The sequence below is a fragment of the Coturnix japonica genome, chromosome 3 (genome assembly GCF_001577835.2).
Source record: "Coturnix japonica isolate 7356 chromosome 3, Coturnix japonica 2.1, whole genome shotgun sequence".
In the NCBI taxonomy this organism is placed as follows: Eukaryota; Metazoa; Chordata; class Aves; order Galliformes; family Phasianidae; genus Coturnix; species Coturnix japonica.
The window spans coordinates 16,338,817-16,359,175 of record NC_029518.1 but is presented as its reverse complement, the minus strand read 5'-3'; the positions used below and the strand labels follow the sequence as shown (position 1 = coordinate 16,359,175).

Below are 20,359 nucleotides of genomic sequence, written 5' to 3'. Positions count from 1 at the left end.
GGATATTTTAAGTTAGAACTATGAAACAAAGTGTATGCTCATGTGGTCATAATGCATCAAGGATTTACTTTCAAACTTAACCTAATTTAGTAGGCAAGTGTTTGTATCTCGTCAAGATCAGAATTCCAGAATACTCAACAGCAATAATGAAAAACCTCAGCAACCACTTCTCAAAGCAACCAGGAAAACCTGTCATCCAGTCGTCTTATCATGCAGTATTTCCAGGCCAACTAATAGTTAAGGAGTGGACTTTCATGCATATGAGGTTACTACAAATCTTTTACTCAAAGTAAAAACACCAAATTCCTATAGCAACCTGAATTCTGGTGACAACTTCTTCAACACCACAGTGGGCTAAATGTCTTTCATAAAATCACGTGCAAGCAGTTTAAAGAGTAGAAGGCAGCATATATTTAGATAGATACCAAGATGCACTAATAATTGAATGTACACACGTAAGCATTCAGAAGACATACCTTGCTATCAAACAGTGACAGAGGCTTCACACTCTTCATAGAAAACCTCATGATGGCATACAACACGGTACATAACACGAACTGGTGTTCAACAAGAGGATAGTGAATGCGTTTCTGCTCAAGTGCAAGTTCTACTATGGATACCGGCCCTTCTACAGACATCCAGGCATCCTCAGTATCCAGGACAGGAGCTTGCATTTCGTCACTGCTCACATCAGCCTAGCAGATGAACATAAAGAAAGCTGTCACACACAAGATGTCATCTGTATTGGCTTTCTACGCAAAAAGCACATTTTAAAATCAGAAACTCTCTGCAGCTAAATTAAAATATTAAGAAGTGAACTTCTTCTATTGTCTAGATGAGATTGTTAACATTTATCTGAACCACGCAGAAATCAGTACAACTGTATTCTTTAACGTAAAATTAGCTTCTTTCATTCTGCAGGAAGAAAATAAAGATCACAGAACCACAGAATTATCAAGGTTGGAAAAGACCTAGAAGATCATCTAGTCCAACCATCACCAATACTTCCCGGCTAAATCATATTCATCAACACAACATCCAAACGTTTCTTGAACACTCCCATGGTCAGTGACTCCACCACCTCCCTGGGCAAGAGATCTTACCTCTAGCAACGTTTGCAGAAGATCCGAACAGCAGCCAAGGAAAGCTGTCATGGCTGTGTCACTCATACCCACATCCTGTTAACAACATTAGATTTCATTTGTTTCAAACAGAATTCAAACAGGCATTTATTAGTTCTATATACCTGAGAAAACAGTTGTTGATATAACACATTGTTAAGCCTATGGTATACTTAAAGCTAAATAAACACTGTGAATGTGCTTAAACACAAAGATTTAGAAGTAACAGAAAAAAAAATAGAAAATATGCTTTCCATTATCTTGAAAAAAAGCAAATTAAAGCTTCATTGGACTGTTTACAATATTGCATCTCCAAAGACATAGTAGCTCAAGTAATCACACCCAGTACATTTCATTTTCTGAATTTGTCTAATTCCTTACAAGAGTTTTAAGCAAAGCTATGCATGAAAAAGTGAATTAACAATAACAGCCATTTGTCACGTGATCTCAAGTCTCAAAACTCTCACACTTGAAAAACAAGTCACAAGCTAATACTAAAATTAAAGAGGATTTTCTTGCTAATTTTTTCCTCATGTTAAAAGTTGTTACTTGCCCTTCTGCATAATCTGTCCTTCGGAGCTTTTCCAACCTGTTTAAACAAAATTCCACGTTTCAGTACAATTAAATCATTATTATTATAGAGCATCTTGCAAATATTCTATTACTTAGAATTTTCCTAATATAAAAAAATAAAAGGTTCATTACAGCCACATGATGCAACACACTGAACTGCTTTCTTTAAATATATATATAAATAAATGCACGCGTGTGTGTATATATATATATGAATAATATATTATAATATTAATTAATATTATTTAATTATATAATATAATATTTAATTGTATGATATAATAATATAATTTAATGTTTAATGATATTAATTAATAATATTAATATTCACATATATTACATATATATATGAAGAATGATGAATTGAATACTGGCGTCAGTGATGTATGATATACGTATCACACAAGGCAGAAACAAACACCACCAATGCCAATATACAGCACATCATTCTTAACGTCTAGAATTAAGGCCCCCAGGTTCTTTCAAATCTAAAATCTGGTTAAGAAATCCCAATGATTTCTGTAATACAGAATAATGCCAAGTGTGATACTATGAAGAAGCATGGGGAACAAGGAAGAGCTCCAGAATATTCATTGGGATAGATGGAAAAGATATTACAACATGGTTTTCATGCTTTGCCCATGTAAATTCTTCATAAAAAAATTTGGAAGAGCTGCAGCTTGCAAAGCCTTAGAAGTAACATATCAGTAACTTACCAGGAAATAGGCCCAGAAAATAGATTTACTTTAAGTGTAAGCTTTATGTACAAATAGATACATGCACATACAGATAGCTTCAAATTTTTATTTAGTAATTATAAGTTAATGATTCAGTACATCAGCCAGACTCCATTATTGCTTAAAGCAATACTGAGTTGATCAATCATTCCAAGGAACAACCTAATATTCTAAAGATGTGCATTCCTCCCCTCAGTCCAAAAGTTACCCCCACAGTACACATAACAAGCTGGAGATTTTTTGATCTTTACATTAAAGATATCCCAAACTTTCCTTTTTAATTTAAATCTATAGTGTACAAATACTAGCTTCAAAACGACTGTCATAATGCTGTACTCACCTTGTCCATTAGATATGTAGCAGAAGAAAGCCTTTTTACTATGAATGTATTCCACATCATCAGAGCGATACCTAGAACAATGAATACGAGAGAGATTTTAGGCAATATAAGTATAGACTGGAAAGCCATGGGCCAAAGTTCTTGCAACACTGGGGATTTTAAAGACATGGTAAATGAAACAAGAAGGGACTGTTATTCTCACTGCTTTATAGCTGGATTTCAGATGTCCTGGGAGCAGACTATCTTGTTTAGCAAATGGTCAGAAGTGCATTCATGAGTAAGAAATGCATGAATTGTAATTGACTACAAGGACTACGTGCTAGAATTTGAAATGCACATAAAATAATTAAACACTTTCCCTTAAGCAGCTTTTAGTTTAATATTAGCTTTATGTAACCAACACATTTCAACGTTTCTGATGGAAACTCTTAGTGCATGAAAAACATGAGCAAAAAGTTAATTTGGGGGTGGGGCTGCTGACCAAATAGCCACTACTAACAACTACACGTATTTACACTTGTCTACAGACAATCATTGAACCTGTTGTTCTACAGACCCAAAGATATTAACAGCTTCATGCTTACCATGCTGAACATGAGCATTCATGATGCATCGAAGATGATCTATAGACCTAATAAGAAAGCACGCTTCCTTATGTAAAAGGAAAAAAGAGAACAATATTAATCATTATGCAAAACTTGCTTTAAACGTAAACTATTGATTCTTAAAAGGCCCAGGTTTACTATCAAGCTCTTTTGAAGGCTATAAAACTTACTCTGAGGTTTTGCATTCTTCTCTCCTGGTACCTGACAAACATACATGCATCTGTAAACACAGTGTTATTCGCTCTGCTTTCAGGGTTTGGTCGATAGTATATACCTCTAATATAGTCACTGCTGAAAGATTCCCCACTAATAACAATCCACTTTCTTAAATGCAAAATCCGTTTGCACTATAAAGATTAATTTTCACTCTCATTATGGTAGAGTAAGCTCAAGTGCACCTTTTTTCCTATAGCAAGTAGTTGCATTGCACGCATTTAAGCAGTGCTGACTGCAATTTTTATATCATCTTTAAAGTTTTGATAGTGTTAGACCTTTGGACAACATTCTCCATTTGCTATAGGAAAGCCATGGAAAACAGCAATTCCATGTTTGTTTTTTCTTTCCCCATGACCACTATCCCCAACAGTGGCAAAAGTGAAGAAAATAAATCTAAGAACATTCAAGAAATCTCTTCCCTCTTTAAAGTGAACGGATTCCAGTCTAAAAAGCATTCTACGATCTGTTTTAGGATATACAGAATGGACACAAGTTTCATCACTCCTATGCAGTAGTGATTTTTTTGCACTACAAAATACCAATGGAACTCTTCACGTTGCTTATTTCAAACACATGAGAATCTGACAGCTTAGAAGCACACTGTCCTGTCTTTGTGTGGTACCATTCAACCCTTAAATCCAATCCAATTTACACTTCCCCTTCATAGCAGAAATACTGTAACCAGCATGCTATCAAATAGCATCTTCTTAATGAAGTCTTTTATGAACTAAAACCTATGGAAGCACTTCTAGAGAAGCACTTAACCACCGCTCCTTGCAAATGAACTTCTTTTACCTCTGGATCCTTATTCCATTGCACCACATACTCCCAACAACAGTGTGCATGGAGCACATCCACTTCAAGACTGCATGGAAACTGCTGATATGCAAGTTGCAGCAGCTCTAGGAAAAAGAAAAATATCAAAAGTTATAAGACAGGTCACTTCTCATAATTTCTGCTATTTCGTAACAGTAACAAAAGGCATCTCTGAAAGGAGTCAATTCAAAAGAAACCTCACATTATTTTCTTACCTAGGATTGTTTCCAAGTTTTCATCTACTTCTGGCTCCTCAAGAAAGACACTTGCATGCATTTCTTCAGATTCTTCAGTATTGTCTGTATTGTTCCTGTGCTGCGCCAAATTCAGTACAAGAGGATTGAAGCCTTGCTTAAAAACCCACTTTGCTACAGTGTCAGCAATACCTCCTGGGACAGTAAAACAACAAAGAAGTATTGAAATACACTCAGGGTACATCCCAGAAGATTTAAAGTTCAAAACTGAAGGACAACAGAAAAGAAATGGCTATTAACTAATACTGTTAATTATATAAATTTAACATTACCAATCCAAAACGCATTAACCAACTGACTTGAAGTTTACAATCCAGTCTTTACAGTAATACCTTTTATCATTTTGATACATGGTTTGCTTTGTTTTTAAGCTAAGAAAAGTTAACAGCAGAATAATTTCCAGTGCAGCCTATTTCATAAAGTAGATATGGAAGGCTCAGAACTGCATAACAAAGACAATCAACCATGCTTCCATGAGAAAAACTTACCTTTTCCACCTTCCAGCAATTTCTTAACAGAAAGCCTGCCCAAAGGCTCACTCTGTAGAGATGAAACTTTTATTGTCTTCTTGCTCACTTTGCTGTGCAGCAGTGTCTGAAGGATCAGACAGTCCTCTAACTGTTTCAGCAGAAGCTTCCAATATTCAGCATCAAGGGAAAGTGCTTCCCAGGATTCTGTGTCTGAACCTACAGCTATTTGGGAAAACTAACACAACATATTAAGTGGATGGGTAAAGCATAATACATTACAACGTACCAGTGTTCCTATTTGGGCAACACTGGAAATTTCAATATACAGAATTGGATTAGTTAAGATGAAGGGAGAGAATTACTACAACAGTTCCCAGCAGTCTAGATACGACCTATAAAGCAACCCATTTACAAGTTTAAACACCACCTAAACCTCATCTAGTCTTTCAAGACGAGCAGTAAAACTCAGACATTTAGTGCTACTTAATGAAAATAATTCTTCCATTTGTCTGAAAACAGCACAGGATTTGTCAGTATTATTTGACAGCAAGGGAAAAATTCACAGTATAATTCCCACATAGTACATATAGCAAACGCTTCTGATAAATCACTCATTTACCTCAACACGTTATTATTCAGATATAAATACTGACTTTCAGGCTTGCAGGATGATATGCCTGTATCCATGTTAGAATGGCAACAGAACATTAGAGGTGTTACTCTATGACAAGGACAGCAGTTTGCCTAAAACAGACACAGTGAATACAGCTGAGGGGAGAAGAACACAATGACTGACCTTTTTCTCTGTCACACTGTCAATTATCTGTGCGGTAACTGAATGTCCAACATAAGCAGACAGTAAGGCAGCTGCGTTTCTTTCAGACTGAATACAAGCTGTTCGCATTTGCTGCCACCAGGGGGAAACTGACTGAGTGTCCCAGGACTCATCGATGGCAACTGTGGAGAAAAGGAGAGCAAGAAAACTCAGCTTGGGTCATGAGGTGTTAGAACTAGTAAAAGCAGTAACCAACCCTGAAAACAGCACTTATTGATACACCATGCATTAGGAGCCATTTCCAATTACTCTAAGTTACCTTTTTTTTTTTTACTTTTTTTTTTTTTTCTTATGATACGTAATATTTTTAGATTACAACTCTATTAAAAATTAGGGGAAGAATGTGGATTACTCCTCCAAGTTTAACTCATAGAAAGCAGGCAACAGATTAAATCACTAGGCAACAAATCCTGCTGCACCTACTAGACTTAAGGAATATTATAATACAACTCTTCACAATACAACTAGCTTCCATGTGATTTTAAGATGTCCCACACATTCAGTACGCTCAACCTGTCTCTCTCCACGTGCAGCAGAATTAAATTGTCCAGACAACAGCAATAACATATTCATGCTACCAGTTGCAAGCTGATAATTACACCCTGTGGTGAACTGGACATAAAGGAACCTGACACAAACATACCCATAGAAGCTCTCAATGAGCTAAGAGAATCAGTGATTGTTTATTATACAACTTACCCAAAATAATGGAAAGCTGACCTTACAGATCACCCCTCAAACTACAGAGATATTCAATGAACAAACACAGCTAGAATAACAACAGCATCGGTCTCAACACAAGTTAATGCAACTCAAAGGATTTCTGAGCACCCAGCAGCACAAGAGAGAGGGGCATATCCATGCACCTCAGAAACAGAGGGAAGGTATCAGAAGAGCCACCTTCTGATGCCTAATATTAGCTGCATCCACTTAGAGCTGAGTGAAACTGCAAGGCATGAAGCATGTCTTTAACTGCAACAGTCCTCAGACTTCAACTATATTTTTGAGGTAGATGCCAAAGAAATCATCATTATGAAACACTGAATCCTGTTACTTTTTTTTTTTTTTTTTTATTTTTCCTTTTTTTCTTTTTTTTTTTTTTTTTTTTTTTTTTTTTTTTTTTTTGAAGAGGAGGAAAACCTCAAAATAATATAGACTCAAATTACCAACAATAATTGGCATTAATTGTGTTTAAATGTTCCTAATGCACATTTCACCTTTCATTTTGCTCAGAAGGGTCAGCATAGTGTGAAGGCAACTGGTAGAGTCTGGTTTCTCAAGAATATCTTTTTCTTTGGAAAGCCATAAATTCAGAAGGAGTGACTAGAAAAAGAAACACAAAATTCAAACAACAGATTGAAGCTTTTTGGTAACGCAGTATATCTAATGCAAACAATTCCTTGTGCAAGTTCTGTGTACAGGAAGTAAAAAATGTACTGAGCAAGACAGAATCTTGCAGACATTAAGGGAAACAATACAATTACAGTAGAGGTTTAGGTTAGATATTAAGAGGAAGTTTTTCCACACAGAGGGTGGTGGAACACTGGAACAGGTTGCCCAAGGAGGCTGTGGATGCCCCATCTGGGAGGCAATTCAAGGCCAGGCTGGATGTGACTCTGGGCAGCCTGGTCTGGTGGCTGGCGACCCTGCATATGGCAGGGGGTAGAAACAAGGTTATCATTGTGATTCTTTTCAACCCAGGCCATTCTATGATTCTATGAATACAATCAGTATATTTCAATTTGATGCACTGGCAAATAGTCTTCTGAAGGCACAGACAGATCACACAAGTGTATGAGCATTCTTAACTTGGTAAAAAAAGAATAAATTCCCAGTTAATATTACAGCTGAAAATCATAACAAGATAGCTAATATTTAAATATGTATTTCAGTCATTGGAAAGCATTAGAAAGAAAAGCAGCAAACAAATAATACTGCATGCAAATGAAAGAAAGATGACTGTCTCAACACCACAAGTGATTCTGACAGATTTACTTTGATTTCTTTTCCTTTTTAAATTTCATTGCTTTCAACAAGGAATTTGTAAACAGCGTCTCTGTAACTGCAATTAACTACTTTATTTTTGCTTCTCCTTGTAAAATAAATCTCATGCAAAATTCTAAAAGAATATCTGGAGCCATTCAGACATTCTCACATTTTCTACTATATTTTTTTCTCCTTTCACATCTTTTAAGTTGCTTAGATTTAAGCTCAGCACTTAAAAGCTGTGTATGAGGACATGGAAAAGACAGTCCAAAAATAAAACACTCCTTTTTTATCTTCTTTTCCCCCCATTTCAGCATTTAACCAGAAAGTTTTAAAGTGTGTAATAAATACCTTACCAACAAAATCTGAGGGCTAAAACCTGCTGACTCCAACGCACGACATATCTCCTCTGCAGAACTCTCTCCACACAAACACTTCCAGAAGAAAAAGCTGCCTGAAGTAAAATGCCATCAACACAATGAACGATATCTAGAGACATCACCTCTTCCTTAGCATTATAGGAAATACTATTTGCTGACCAGGTCCCACTGACTGAATACAGAAGACTACTAAGCATTAAGCAGGATACTCTGACACTTAGTGGAGAAGGTGGTTCATTACAAAGGACATAAACATTCCTACCACTATAGCATAGAAAAATGGATTTATAATAAAACAAAGGTTATTAAGCTGCCTGGATTATGTTTATTGAATTAGTTCAATTCAAAGAATGGCTTGAAGTGGTGGACAAGTTTATCTGCTAAGTAGCCCATAACTGAATGGCAGCATGCTGCATCTAGTACGGAAAACTAGAGATATTTCAACCAATTAAAAAAATTCCTCAGCACAACATTTATATTTCAATTATTTTTGTTTTACTTGCAGCTTCATTCAAAGGGGTGAGGAAAAGAAGCACTTCTATCCCCATTCTTAAACCCAAGCATACCGTAATGGTAGAGAAAATGCAAATTCACTTAAGTAGGTTTAAAATCACTTAACAACAGTCTTTATCATCACACAGACGAAAGCCAAGCTCTTCTGCCTTTTATTTCCAGTTTCCCTCAAAGTCCAACAACTAAGGCCAAAAGAAGCAGGGGACTGCTAAGCAAACAGCATGTAATGCCTGTGCACAGAATTCCATGCTTGCACCAAGAATTCCGGCAGGGGTGTTAGAACTTTATGACCCTTGAGGTCCCTTCCAAGCCAAGCCATTATTTTGGGGAGTCATAGTATCAAAAAGATGTAGAAAGACAGTGCCTCTGAGATAGTTAATTAGCAAGAGCCCCTCATACAGCAACCCCAACCCACACCCCAACATACAGCCCTGCAGGTTCAGGACCTGCATCATCAAAATTTCAGATCAACATTATCAAAACCCCACCCCAGTTCCACCAAGGAAGGGGTTCCTGTTCCCTAAAACTAATGGTTCTGTAGTGCTTCTGGCCAGCACCCATCATTAACTGAACTTTTGAGGTGCAGTGACCGTCAAAGAAATGAAATACTTTATAAAGTACCAGAGCCCAACTTAGTGCAATTTATAGAGTGATAATGCTGTTTTAGGACAAACATATCCACATATGTAGTTAAAGTGCATTAACAGAAAGACTTGTTCCATGCTTAAAGGTAAGAGTCTGGAGCTCTTACTGTAAGAAACATTAAGGAAGGCCAGCTTGTTACAGGCCACCAGGTTAAGGCTAAAATAACTATTTATAGCATTCTTAGGATATAATTAGTCTTAAGTGTATTCTGCCAAACAGTTCAGTAGCTCTTACCTAAAGTCACACATTCATCATCTTCCATATTTTTTACATTAATTGCATCGTTTTCACACTCTAAATACTCCAAGAACATTTTCACAGGCAATACATCATCCTTCTCATCAGCAAACTGAGTAACATTCTGGGCATTTTCTTTCTTGTAGTTTTCCAGCAATGCTTGGAGCCTGTGAAAATCTTTTTCTTCCAGCCGAAGCAGTTTAGCCAAGTCCTTAAAAGCAAAAAACCCAAAACAATCCCGTATCACAAGACTAACACAATGTTTCACAAAAGCATGTTACAAACTTAAGAAAAAAAACAACCAAACAACAGCAAATCAGAGGAGTCAAAACATTTCTGACATTAAAAATGCCTTAAAAGGTTAAAATTATTAAATAATCAAAAATTCAGGGACTGATATTGGCTAAAAGACCTCAGCTAACTTCACATTCAAGCTAAATCAAGAGGCAACTGTATTTGGATCTTGATAATGATATACAGAAACGTTCGCAGATGGGTGACTTTCAACCTCTCTATGTATTTCCTAGGAACATACAAGCTTTATTTTAAAAGATAACAAAAATAAGCCAAATTATGATGCCAACCACAGAATTGTACTCAAACGTCTAGGAACTCGCATATACAAGTAGCAGGACTTGTGACTTCCATTGGTTCTAAAATACCTCTGCAAAACTAAAGTTAATAATACCCTACGTACTCTGCATAAAGAACTGAAATCAGGGGATCCCGATATTACTTTCACTTCTCTTTCAACTATTTTTGACTGCCAAAGACTGTTAGGTATATTACTTACTAAGAATTTGTACAGCAAATAAAAAAAACAGAAGATATGTATAAACAATTAAAAACTTTAGTCTATGTAAGTAGATAATTCATTTATCTACTTATTTTCAAAAACCATAAAAACATATTTTTATGCTTATCTCTCAATTCTACACAATAACTGAACGTTGAATTTACTCACGTTATCTGAGGGCAGAGTGTCTTCCTGTATGCTTTGGGAATTCAACTTGCTCACTGTTTCATAAAGATGTAACAGCTTCAGCTTGTTTGCACAGAACTGCAGTAAACCTTCATCCACACACTCGAGCTCTGGGGAAGAAAAAGATCTGCATTTTAATTTGAATATGTGGCCTGGAGTACTGCCATACACTTTGCAACTGCACTGAACTCCTGCTTTTGGGAATTACACTGGAGGGCTTATATCTCACCCTGATTTTTTTTATGCACTGCTGCTTGCAATGATTACGTTTAGCTCATGGCAGAATAAAACAAGAGTTATTTTTATGGTAAGTATTAAAGAGAAAGAGCTCGTTCTTATCAGGCTCATTTTTAAAATGAAGGAGAAGTTGATAAAGCAGAACTGAGCAAACAAAATTGCCTTTCCCTGATTTGAAGACAAACCACCAACTGCCTAAAAATGAAAGATGCTAAGTCTCAAATTCTCTTTTTTTAACAAAACCTGGGTACTGAACTGTAATATTTCATTTGTCCTGCCAATATTATAACATAGCACATCCCTTACACCAGAAGACAGTTTAATATTCAAAGATAATAAACCATTTTAATCTCTCTAAGACACAGCCTTTTTATTTCTTCCATCTTTTTAAGTCACAGAAATCTAAGAAATCGAATTGTTTCTACAATTGAATGTCAATAAAGCGATCAGAATACTCGCAGCTAACATCAACACAGCATGGAATAAAAACTTACCTGTTGAAAAAGAAAAAAATTAACACAGATGCTAATAAGATGGTTCTGTACAAGAGGTCTCACTGACAATATCACCTTCATTTGGAAGAAGGTCTAAACATGATTTTCTTCCCAGGAGGCTTAAACACTATTGCCACACTGAGGTAATATTGCCACACAAGGCACATAACCATTCTAATCAACAAATGGTTTATTCTAAATTTCCATACAGCAGTGGCGGGGATTTTTTGACTCATCTCCACCTAACAAGCTAAACCGAATCCAGGGAAAATAAAAACAGAGAAAAGCACAAGCTTCTACTGCTAAGAAGTATCAACACATGCAAAAGAAGTGGCAGGCACACGCTTCTCAATTTTATTCCTCACTTCAAACTCACTCAGTTTTGCTTCTCAATGAGAGTTACCTCAAGCACAAGGAAGAGGCTCACAACTTGGAAAGACCCAAGTGTATCATTTCAAAGAGAAAACTTCACAGACTTTCAGCAACTGTTTTTTCTTGTGGTGGTGGGTTTTGTTTCAATTGTGTTAAATGGAAAATGACAAACCCTAAGACTCTGGAGAGATCTCCAGCAAAACATGAAATAAAACATCAGTGAAGTTTACCAAGAGAAGATACTAGGCATCTGGCCAGAGCTCAGATCCTCAGTGATAAGGATCTTGTGCCACCAGTACATTAAAACCCACAGATCCAAAATACCATATCTTCACTGCTTTCATTGCTAGTGAAGAGAGAAAAGCTAAAACTTTCTATGCAAAGTCTGCAAAGCTTTCTTTTTGAAGGAATTTTTTTCTGGATGCAAGCACTCATCCCAGTCACTCCATTTTTATTTTTAAATATAATCACAAGTTGTTAGGTACATGGCAAGTGTAGCAAAGCTCACTTGTTAGCAAGCTATCGGCTGTCTGTGCAAAAAAATAAATGTGCAGAAGCAACATTCTGTGATACGTAGCACCCAACCCAGGCAGATCAAGTTTGTCTCCCCGCAGAACAGAGGAGCCCTAAAATTGTCTTACAGGACTGCAGACATGGTGCAAATGCCTCACTGTATTTGCAAAATAAATATCCACCTACCCTGTTTTTCTAAATTATCCATTAATGTCTGAGTGATGTTTGTGAGAGATGAAAGTGGCACGCGTTCACTTGTCAATATACTTTCCAGAGCCTGTTAAGCAGACATTCAACAGAATTAAACATTTACTTCACTTTGCTGTTAAGACATATAAGGTAAGCCAACAACAGTACAACTTTGACAATGCTTTGCAATTCTTTGTCTCCACGTATACTCGTGGCATAGTTTGGACCTAAAGCAAGGTCTGCTGGCCTGCTCTGTTTTTATTATTTCAGCTTTTACTGTGGGAAGATGCCTTCAGAAAGTCACAAGTCAAAGTAATAGCTCTGTTATTCACTTCAAGTAACTCTAGGAACAACTAAAATACTTTAAAATGTTTAAGAAAGATTTATCAAAACTAATAACACTGCTTCTTTAATGTTGAAGAATGCTGACATTAAATATTCACCTGTTTCTTTGTAGCGGGGTATTTAATATCAAGTATTAATTCCTTTGCTTCAGCTTCAATCAAGTCTGTGAACAAGGAAAATTATTACGTTAATTCAAGAAGACTGTGAAAAAAGCAAGTCAACCTGCATTGCAGCTGCAGTGCACATTGGTTCACTATAGAATTTAAGATAGTGTTAAGATGCTACCAAAAATAAGCTTGGTGAAAATGAAACAGTTCAGAGGCATCTCTTATCAGAAATCTATCTTTCGTAAGGAAAAAGTATTTTTTAAAGGAAGGAGGTTACATAGATTGAAACACTGATTCACATTAACGTGATTAACTCATGTTAAAAGCAAGCACTCAAAGTAGAGTTTAATCAAGATTTAAAGGGCAGATAACGCTCACACTGGATCCTTGTATAAAAAAATACAAGCCATCTCAGGATCATAATTTACAGCACACAGTTATCAAAATGTCTGTTTTCTACACTTATAGGACCTCAAACAGTAGAACCATCTCATAGCACACAGCTTGAAAAGATTATTTAAGAGGACATACCTAGATCTGAAGTTTTAGCTTTTAGCAAAGCATTTAACTTCTTCACTAGATGCATATCTTTCGCTCGCTCACTCTTTTTATCACTGAAGAGAAACAATTTCATTGTATGTATTAATAAAATTGAAGTTTCCTACTTGAATTATATGTAAGCTACTTAAAGGTAACACCGCATTAACTACGTTATACATACAAATCAATAAAGCTATTACCAGAGAATCACTCAGTCTGAGAAGGAGAACAAGAATTGCTCTCCATAAACAGAATCATTTCTAAAAACAGCACTGAAATTTAGTTACACAGAGCAAATACAGTCCTTACCTCAATGCAAAATGAAAAGGTACATGGACAGTTTTAACACTTCCAGAAACTGGATCAACAAGACATATCTGGTAAGTCTGGGGCTGCCATCCCTGACTGGTAATGTTGTTTAAACCCATTATTTTATAACCAGGATACAACAGTCTGAAAACAATGAAAAAAAAACATGGCATTTATAGGAAAGAATAGAATCAGCATCCTTCAATGTTCAAACATTTTTAAAAAGGTTTTTGTCCAATTAACCTAGAGCCTCACATCTGTTAAATAAAGAAACTATATAGTGATAAAGCATGACAAAACCCCATTCTAGATAATAAGTTATGTTCAGTATAAACACTGCAAGTAACACATAAAGAGCCTGCCAGTGCTTTCCACTTTTGCCACTGGTATATCCTGCAAAAACACAGAAAGCGTGCCCATATGCTAAAATTTCTTACCTACAATGCTTCCCCACATTGAAGGCCCCAACACGAGGCCCTTGCTGTGTGCTCCAGACTTCCAGAATTCCTCTCCTTGGAGCATAGATCACAAGGAACTGAGCCACTCTGCTTGGACACTGTGCATTTCCAAATGGAGAATAATCAATTTTCTCTGTTTCCCTCTCATGAAGGTCCTCCACAGTCTGTATCCAACCAACTTCTGCATCACGGTATCCTTTATAATAAAATATAGATTATTTAGAGCACAGAAATTTAGACATGATTAGGATTTAAACTGTGCATCTCCGGCCAGTAGCCAGACTCTTGTTAAAAACTAGGCTATACATTTAGAATCCATCAGGACACCTCTCTGCTGCAATGCTTTCAGAAGGAACAAGTTCTTCTAGGAGAAGTCATAAGAAAATAAAACCCATCAGGTCTGTACTTTCCAGCATTACAGCAATGGAAATACTCCATATCTTTCTTCTGAGAAGCAAGTGTCCATATTTCTTAAATTTCAAAACAACAAAAAAAAGAAGATTCGGGGAAGAAAACTTGCATAGCATATTAAAGTAAAACGTAACTTTCATTCATATGTTTTAATTATTAAAATGTAATTTTTAGTAAACCAATAAAAATGCCCATTTACTCTCTGAGTAATGCAAGTTCTTTACCCTATCACAAACTTCCCTGGGGAAAAAAAAGGACTTAGGAACATCTCTGCATCACTAAATGATGTAATTGTTTTTCCAAGTATGAATGACAATTCTAAATGATAATAAAATTTGAATGTATAAAACAAGGCTATAACAAGATACATTATAACAGGAGGGTTGCAAAGTATTCAGAACTCTATTAACAAGAAAACATACAGTCCAAAATATTTAATTTATAGGGAGTTATTTGCTTAAAAAACAGAACTATTTCACATCTCAACAGCTCCACTCAAAGCCACAGGAGGGAAAGGCTGGCAAGTGCATGTCTGAGAACCAGAAAAACTTGATACTCTGGCACTACAACTTAGATAATATAAAGCTCTCAGTAATAACGAGAAATAATGAGAAATAATGAGAAACAAGCTTCAAACATGAAGAGCAATTTAGATCACCTCAAAACACTTGGAATTTCAAGTCTGAAAATAAGAAGCCACACTATTTTGAAACATTATTTGCTATATTAACATACAATATCATACCTTTCCACATGCGAATTGCAAGTCCTCTTGTAACATCCAGTAAAATAACTCTTCCAAAGTCATCTGTCACTGCCGCCAAAGTGTTACATGGAGAAAGACATATTTTTTCACCATGACGACGGGAATCTGGAATTCCAAACCTAGAAATCAAACAAAAATCACTGGATTCATTTTTCTTTCTTCAGAAATATTAAACGATAATAGATTAGCTTTTCATTAAGGTACCAAAAAGACTGGGGTAAAATTATGAACAAACAATGATCAAGTTTTTGTGCTGTCTACTGAGAGAAGCAGAACTATCTTGAAGGTCTTGTTAATACCCTACTGAAAACCAAAATTCAGGAATTAGGATAAGCAACTGCCTTGTGAAGCACTGTCAGACAAGGATCTCAGAATAAGATAAGACCTTTTAATTCCAGATAGCCTTGACCATACTTCAAGAAAAAACACACAAGAAAAATCAACCAAAGCCTTAAGTTACAACCTATTTCTCCCATTCTCCTCTCTCATCATCCTACAGGGAATCAGCGAACCCCCTAATTTTTTCTGATATGTTTTAAGTTATCACCAGTAGTAAGCACCTCACACAGTTTCTTTGAAGTACTTCAGTGATAAATTCCAGGTGATATTAAAGTATATACACTGAACTATGCAAGCTGTTCTTTTACATCAACAATGCGTATGCATTCTTCTAGTTGAAAAAGATGAGTAATCTGCACAGAATGGCAAACTGAAAAGAAACAAAGCCTAAAACAAGTGACAACTATATTTGTTTAACATCAGGAAAAACACACAGGTTCATCAGTTATGCACCTTTCAGAACCATTTAAATAATAAGGAACACAACAGCACAACAACAATTGAGACAGCATATTAAACTTGCCTCACTGCCAGTGGGGTTGCAGGTTCAACTTTTGGTTTCTGTTTTTGGACAGGCTCTTCCTCATGTTTGCTCTTCCAACCAAGCCAGCCACTTGCAATAGAAAAAAGCATTAGGAGAATTATACTAACAGTTTGTTAAAAAAATCTTAAATTATTAAATAGCTACTAAAACACATAACTGAATATAATCTTTTATTTTATTACCTGGCAGCATGAAATAACGCTGAAGTCAGTTTACTTGCAACTGCTAAAGCAACATGAGACAACAGTGGCTGTGAGCTACCCTGGAAGGAAGAAAAGTGTTTAGGTAGTCAAGAAACAGCCGTGATCTACCCTGAAATGAAGAAATAGTGTTCAGAATGCCAAGAAATAGTTCTTACACTGAACTCAACTGCAGAATAGTTTTTCAGGCCTCTTATGGACTTTCAGCTCAGAAAGCATAGTTTTAACACTGCAAAATTTTAATTCACTGCCCCCAGCAAAGCCATTCTGACAGCTCTTTACCATTTCAAAAATCCTCCTGCAAGTCACTGGTAGCTGAGTATGTTTGTCTGCAACAGAAGTTAAAGAAACTCTGTGTATGATTTACTATGGAGAGTTATCTGGTGTGTTTGTGAGGAAATCAAAGCCATACAAATCTGAAAATGGCTCCATTTTCTGAAGATAGAGAAAAGGGTGAAACGTCAGCATAAAATGAATATAAGAATACCTATATAGAGATGAGAAGGATTAATCGTTCAAGCACTTTCAGCAAGTCAGCTTTGTAGTACATACCTCCAGGGCAAAAAAGAAACCAGTGAAGGGATTGGATCCAACAGTAACATACTGAGACATAGCAGGTGGGCTGTTTTTTATAGCTGCATTATATCCACCTATATTCGAGGCAGTCTTCATTTGATCAAAAGGAGATAGTGTCATAATGCCTACAAGAACCATAAAAGTGAGTGTCTTATACTTTTAGTTTTCATTTAAAAAAAACATAAAACAACAACAACTGAGAAAAACTTATTGCAGTGATGAAAAATGGGAACAATCTAACAGGATGAGAAGGGAAGCTTCCATACTTTGCCCAAACATTAATGACTACAGAACCAGTAGAGATGCATACTGAAGTACAGTATCAGTACCGTAGGGTATAGCAGTAAAGATGTGGTTAATAAAATCCACTTCACTTGTGTACTGAGCACCCTTCCAACTTTATGTTTTTAAGAAAAGATGGAAAAGTAATGAAATTTACTGTCTCCCAGGCATCTGCAAATTCCTAAGGCGTTTGAGACTCTAAAAGCGTATAGAAGTATGCTGGTCTCTTTTGGAAAGGTACAATTCCAAGTTCTAGTTTCTTGATATGCTAAAGCATACCAGTATCAGTCTCAGTTTGCTTGCCAGATAAGGCTTTAACCTGGCAGAAACAGAACTGTATCTATCTAGTCTCTCTTTGTTGTTTCTTATCAAATGACAGACACGACAGCTAGAGCTTCCTCTCTCTCTTCTCAAATTGATAGAATGCTCAAAGCAACTACAAGTACAATACACTTCTGGTGATGGTTCATGAGATTATTCACTACGTCAGTCTTCTCCCACTTATTTCTACCCAAATTGTTCCACTAGTAAGTGCTCTCACTCCAAGTTTAACACTAAAACATTTAATTTCATTCAAACCAAAAATATGAAAACACACAAATGCTTACCAACACTAGCATGGTCAACAATTGTATCCACGTCCTGCAAACCCCACTTCTTATAGGCTAGAGGTGGCGGCTGAACATTCTCATTGCCAGATGCTGCAGCTGACAAAAATTGATAAGCACACACAGATAGAATAACGGGAAGAAATTGATGGGAACTGAAGAATAAATTCATTTTAAATTAACATACATTTGAATAGCTGCTGAGGTAAAACGACATTTTGAAATATTTTCCTTAATTGTAAGTGTTTTAGTTTCATCAATTGAACAGAATTTCACAATGTCCATCACAAATATACTTACTATTTACAGAGTTCACAAATTAAGTATGGCTTACTATTCTGTACGAATTACAGAAGGCCACTACAATTTATTTCTGTGGTCTAGGCATATTTACGTGGCAACTTATGAGCCAAAGAATTACTTTTAACAAGATGTTGCGTGTTAACATGGCTAAGCATCACACAACTGTGATTCATCTCCCTCACAAGGGATGGTGAAAGGAACTGCATGAGTTGGGATAAAGACAGTTAATAGGTGAAGCAAAAGCTGCGTGCATAAACAGAGTCCAACAAGGAATTCATTCACTGCTCCCTGCCAGCAGGCAGATATTCAGCCATTTCCAAAAAGGAAGGGCTTTGTCACACAAAAAAAGGCATTTCACAAGACTAACACTACTCTGAACATCCTCCCTTCCCCCTTTTTTCCCCCAGCTTTTATTACTGGGCACAATGCCATATAGTATAAGATATTGTCAGCTCTCTAGGTTGTTTCTCCTCTCAGGTTCTCATACTCCACAGCCTACTCTCCAGCAGGGCAGTATGAAAAACAGATAAGGCCTTGATGCTTGATACCCAGCAACAGCTAAAACACCAATGTATTATCAACACTGTGCTGGTAACAAATCCAAAACACCATAATACGAGCTACTGTGAAGAAACTTATTTCTATCCCAGCCACAACCAGCACACAGTACTATGGTGAGAATGTTCAAAACAGTTAATGACACTCAGACAACTTGTGCTCTGAGGACATTTTCTGTGGTGTAAGGAATTCCCATAAATACAAGAGATAACTCCATATTAAAGGACAAGCAAGAAAGATTCAAATTTTACCTTGACTTGATATCTGCTAAGTGTATGTAAATAGTGTTTCGCAATACATAAAATAAAGAGACACAGAAATATAAACTTCTTCTTAACCATACCTCTTGCTACCTGGTTGCGACATGCACGTAGGGACTGAAAGAGACTGAAACCATCAATTGTCACAATTGCTGCTGGATACAGGATACTCAGCTCTTCATTCTGTAGAAGAAAATTAGAGAAGACAGATTAAAAAGAAAAAGAATCATTGCAACTGTCATAACACAGTAGCTAGAAAATAAGCTGTTAACTACATGAAGGCAAGTATTACACTCAAAGAGTTAATTTCAAACAAGCCCCAGACAAAACAAGCCCCTTAGGCTGAACTACAAGAACTAAGTGTTATGCTGTCCCATATATAAACAGTTATTTAGGCCTGACATTTTATCTTCTTCCAATGACTCTTATGCTTGCTTAATACATTTTATGGCTTAGGGAGAAAATGTAACATTTACAGTAGCTTGTTAAGACCACAGAAAATCAGGCCTAACCAGAATACAACAATGCTTTATTAGCCAAATTCTGTAAGTGGATTAGCACTTGCATTACCACTTAGGCATGAAAATAATAATTTGGTCATATAAATTCAGGATTCAAATTCCTTAATGTTTCTGTATTTCAAAACTGATCTCAAAACATCATGCTAACATTGCACAAACATAAAACAAACTCGGAGATGTCTTTAACCTCATTAGTTTTCCACACACAGCATGCCAACTCAGCCAAAAGCAAAGAAAGCTGGCTGTTCTACTAAATAGCTCGAGTTCTACAAAAACCTTCTCTGTAGGAAACACTCATTATGACATGCAGATTCTTAGCACTCTCATAAACATCGCTTTAATTTTTAGCTATCTTCTCTGTGAAAGAATATAAATGCTTGTGAATGCATATGTATAGCTCCTGGCACCTCTCAAGTTTTGTTTTCTTCTTTCATCATCAATATGTTATATTTTGTGAACATAAATGAAAAAAAAATAGGAAATAAATGAAGCCTTCTTTTGCGATGCTGCCGCAGAGATAACCACAACAAACCTACAGATCAAACTCAATGCTACTAATAACAAAAGAAATGCTGAATCCTCCTCAAACAATACAAGCAAAAATAATTCTAGAACAAGAAATCCAGCCTCTTGTCAGGAATTTTCTACCCATGAAAAAACTTTGTAAAGGACGTAGAGGATTCACAGAGAAGACTCCCTTCCATACCCCTTAACACT

General features: G+C 36.3%; 1 protein-coding gene across 4 annotated transcripts in view; it reads right to left on the bottom strand.

Moving 5' to 3' along the window:
• RAB3GAP2 (RAB3 GTPase activating non-catalytic protein subunit 2) overlaps positions 1-20,359 on the bottom strand; it is a 35,712-nt gene that overhangs the window by 3,194 nt on the left and 12,159 nt on the right. For 3 of the 4 annotated variants that reach the window (XM_015857175.2, XM_015857172.2, XM_015857173.1), the window contains exons 8-31: positions 19,205-19,304; positions 18,001-18,099; positions 17,087-17,235; positions 16,517-16,596; positions 16,314-16,403; positions 15,431-15,570; positions 14,254-14,470; positions 13,817-13,960; positions 13,499-13,581; positions 12,959-13,023; positions 12,513-12,603; positions 10,693-10,820; positions 9,726-9,939; positions 8,310-8,407; positions 7,185-7,290; positions 5,929-6,089; positions 5,151-5,367; positions 4,624-4,797; positions 4,388-4,494; positions 3,356-3,422; positions 2,772-2,842; positions 1,675-1,710; positions 1,104-1,178; positions 477-695 (exon numbers count right to left, since the gene is read on the bottom strand). In XM_015857175.2, coding sequence (XP_015712661.1) covers positions 477-695; positions 1,104-1,178; positions 1,675-1,710; positions 2,772-2,842; positions 3,356-3,422; positions 4,388-4,494; positions 4,624-4,797; positions 5,151-5,367; positions 5,929-6,089; positions 7,185-7,290; positions 8,310-8,407; positions 9,726-9,939; positions 10,693-10,820; positions 12,513-12,603; positions 12,959-13,023; positions 13,499-13,581; positions 13,817-13,960; positions 14,254-14,470; positions 15,431-15,570; positions 16,314-16,403; positions 16,517-16,596; positions 17,087-17,235; positions 18,001-18,099; positions 19,205-19,304 — 2,931 coding nt within the window. The remainder of the gene's footprint in view (positions 1-476; positions 696-1,103; positions 1,179-1,674; positions 1,711-2,771; positions 2,843-3,355; positions 3,423-4,387; positions 4,495-4,623; positions 4,798-5,150; positions 5,368-5,928; positions 6,090-7,184; positions 7,291-8,309; positions 8,408-9,725; positions 9,940-10,692; positions 10,821-12,512; positions 12,604-12,958; positions 13,024-13,498; positions 13,582-13,816; positions 13,961-14,253; positions 14,471-15,430; positions 15,571-16,313; positions 16,404-16,516; positions 16,597-17,086; positions 17,236-18,000; positions 18,100-19,204; positions 19,305-20,359) is intronic. The other variant, XM_032443782.1, reaches the window with a different exon arrangement.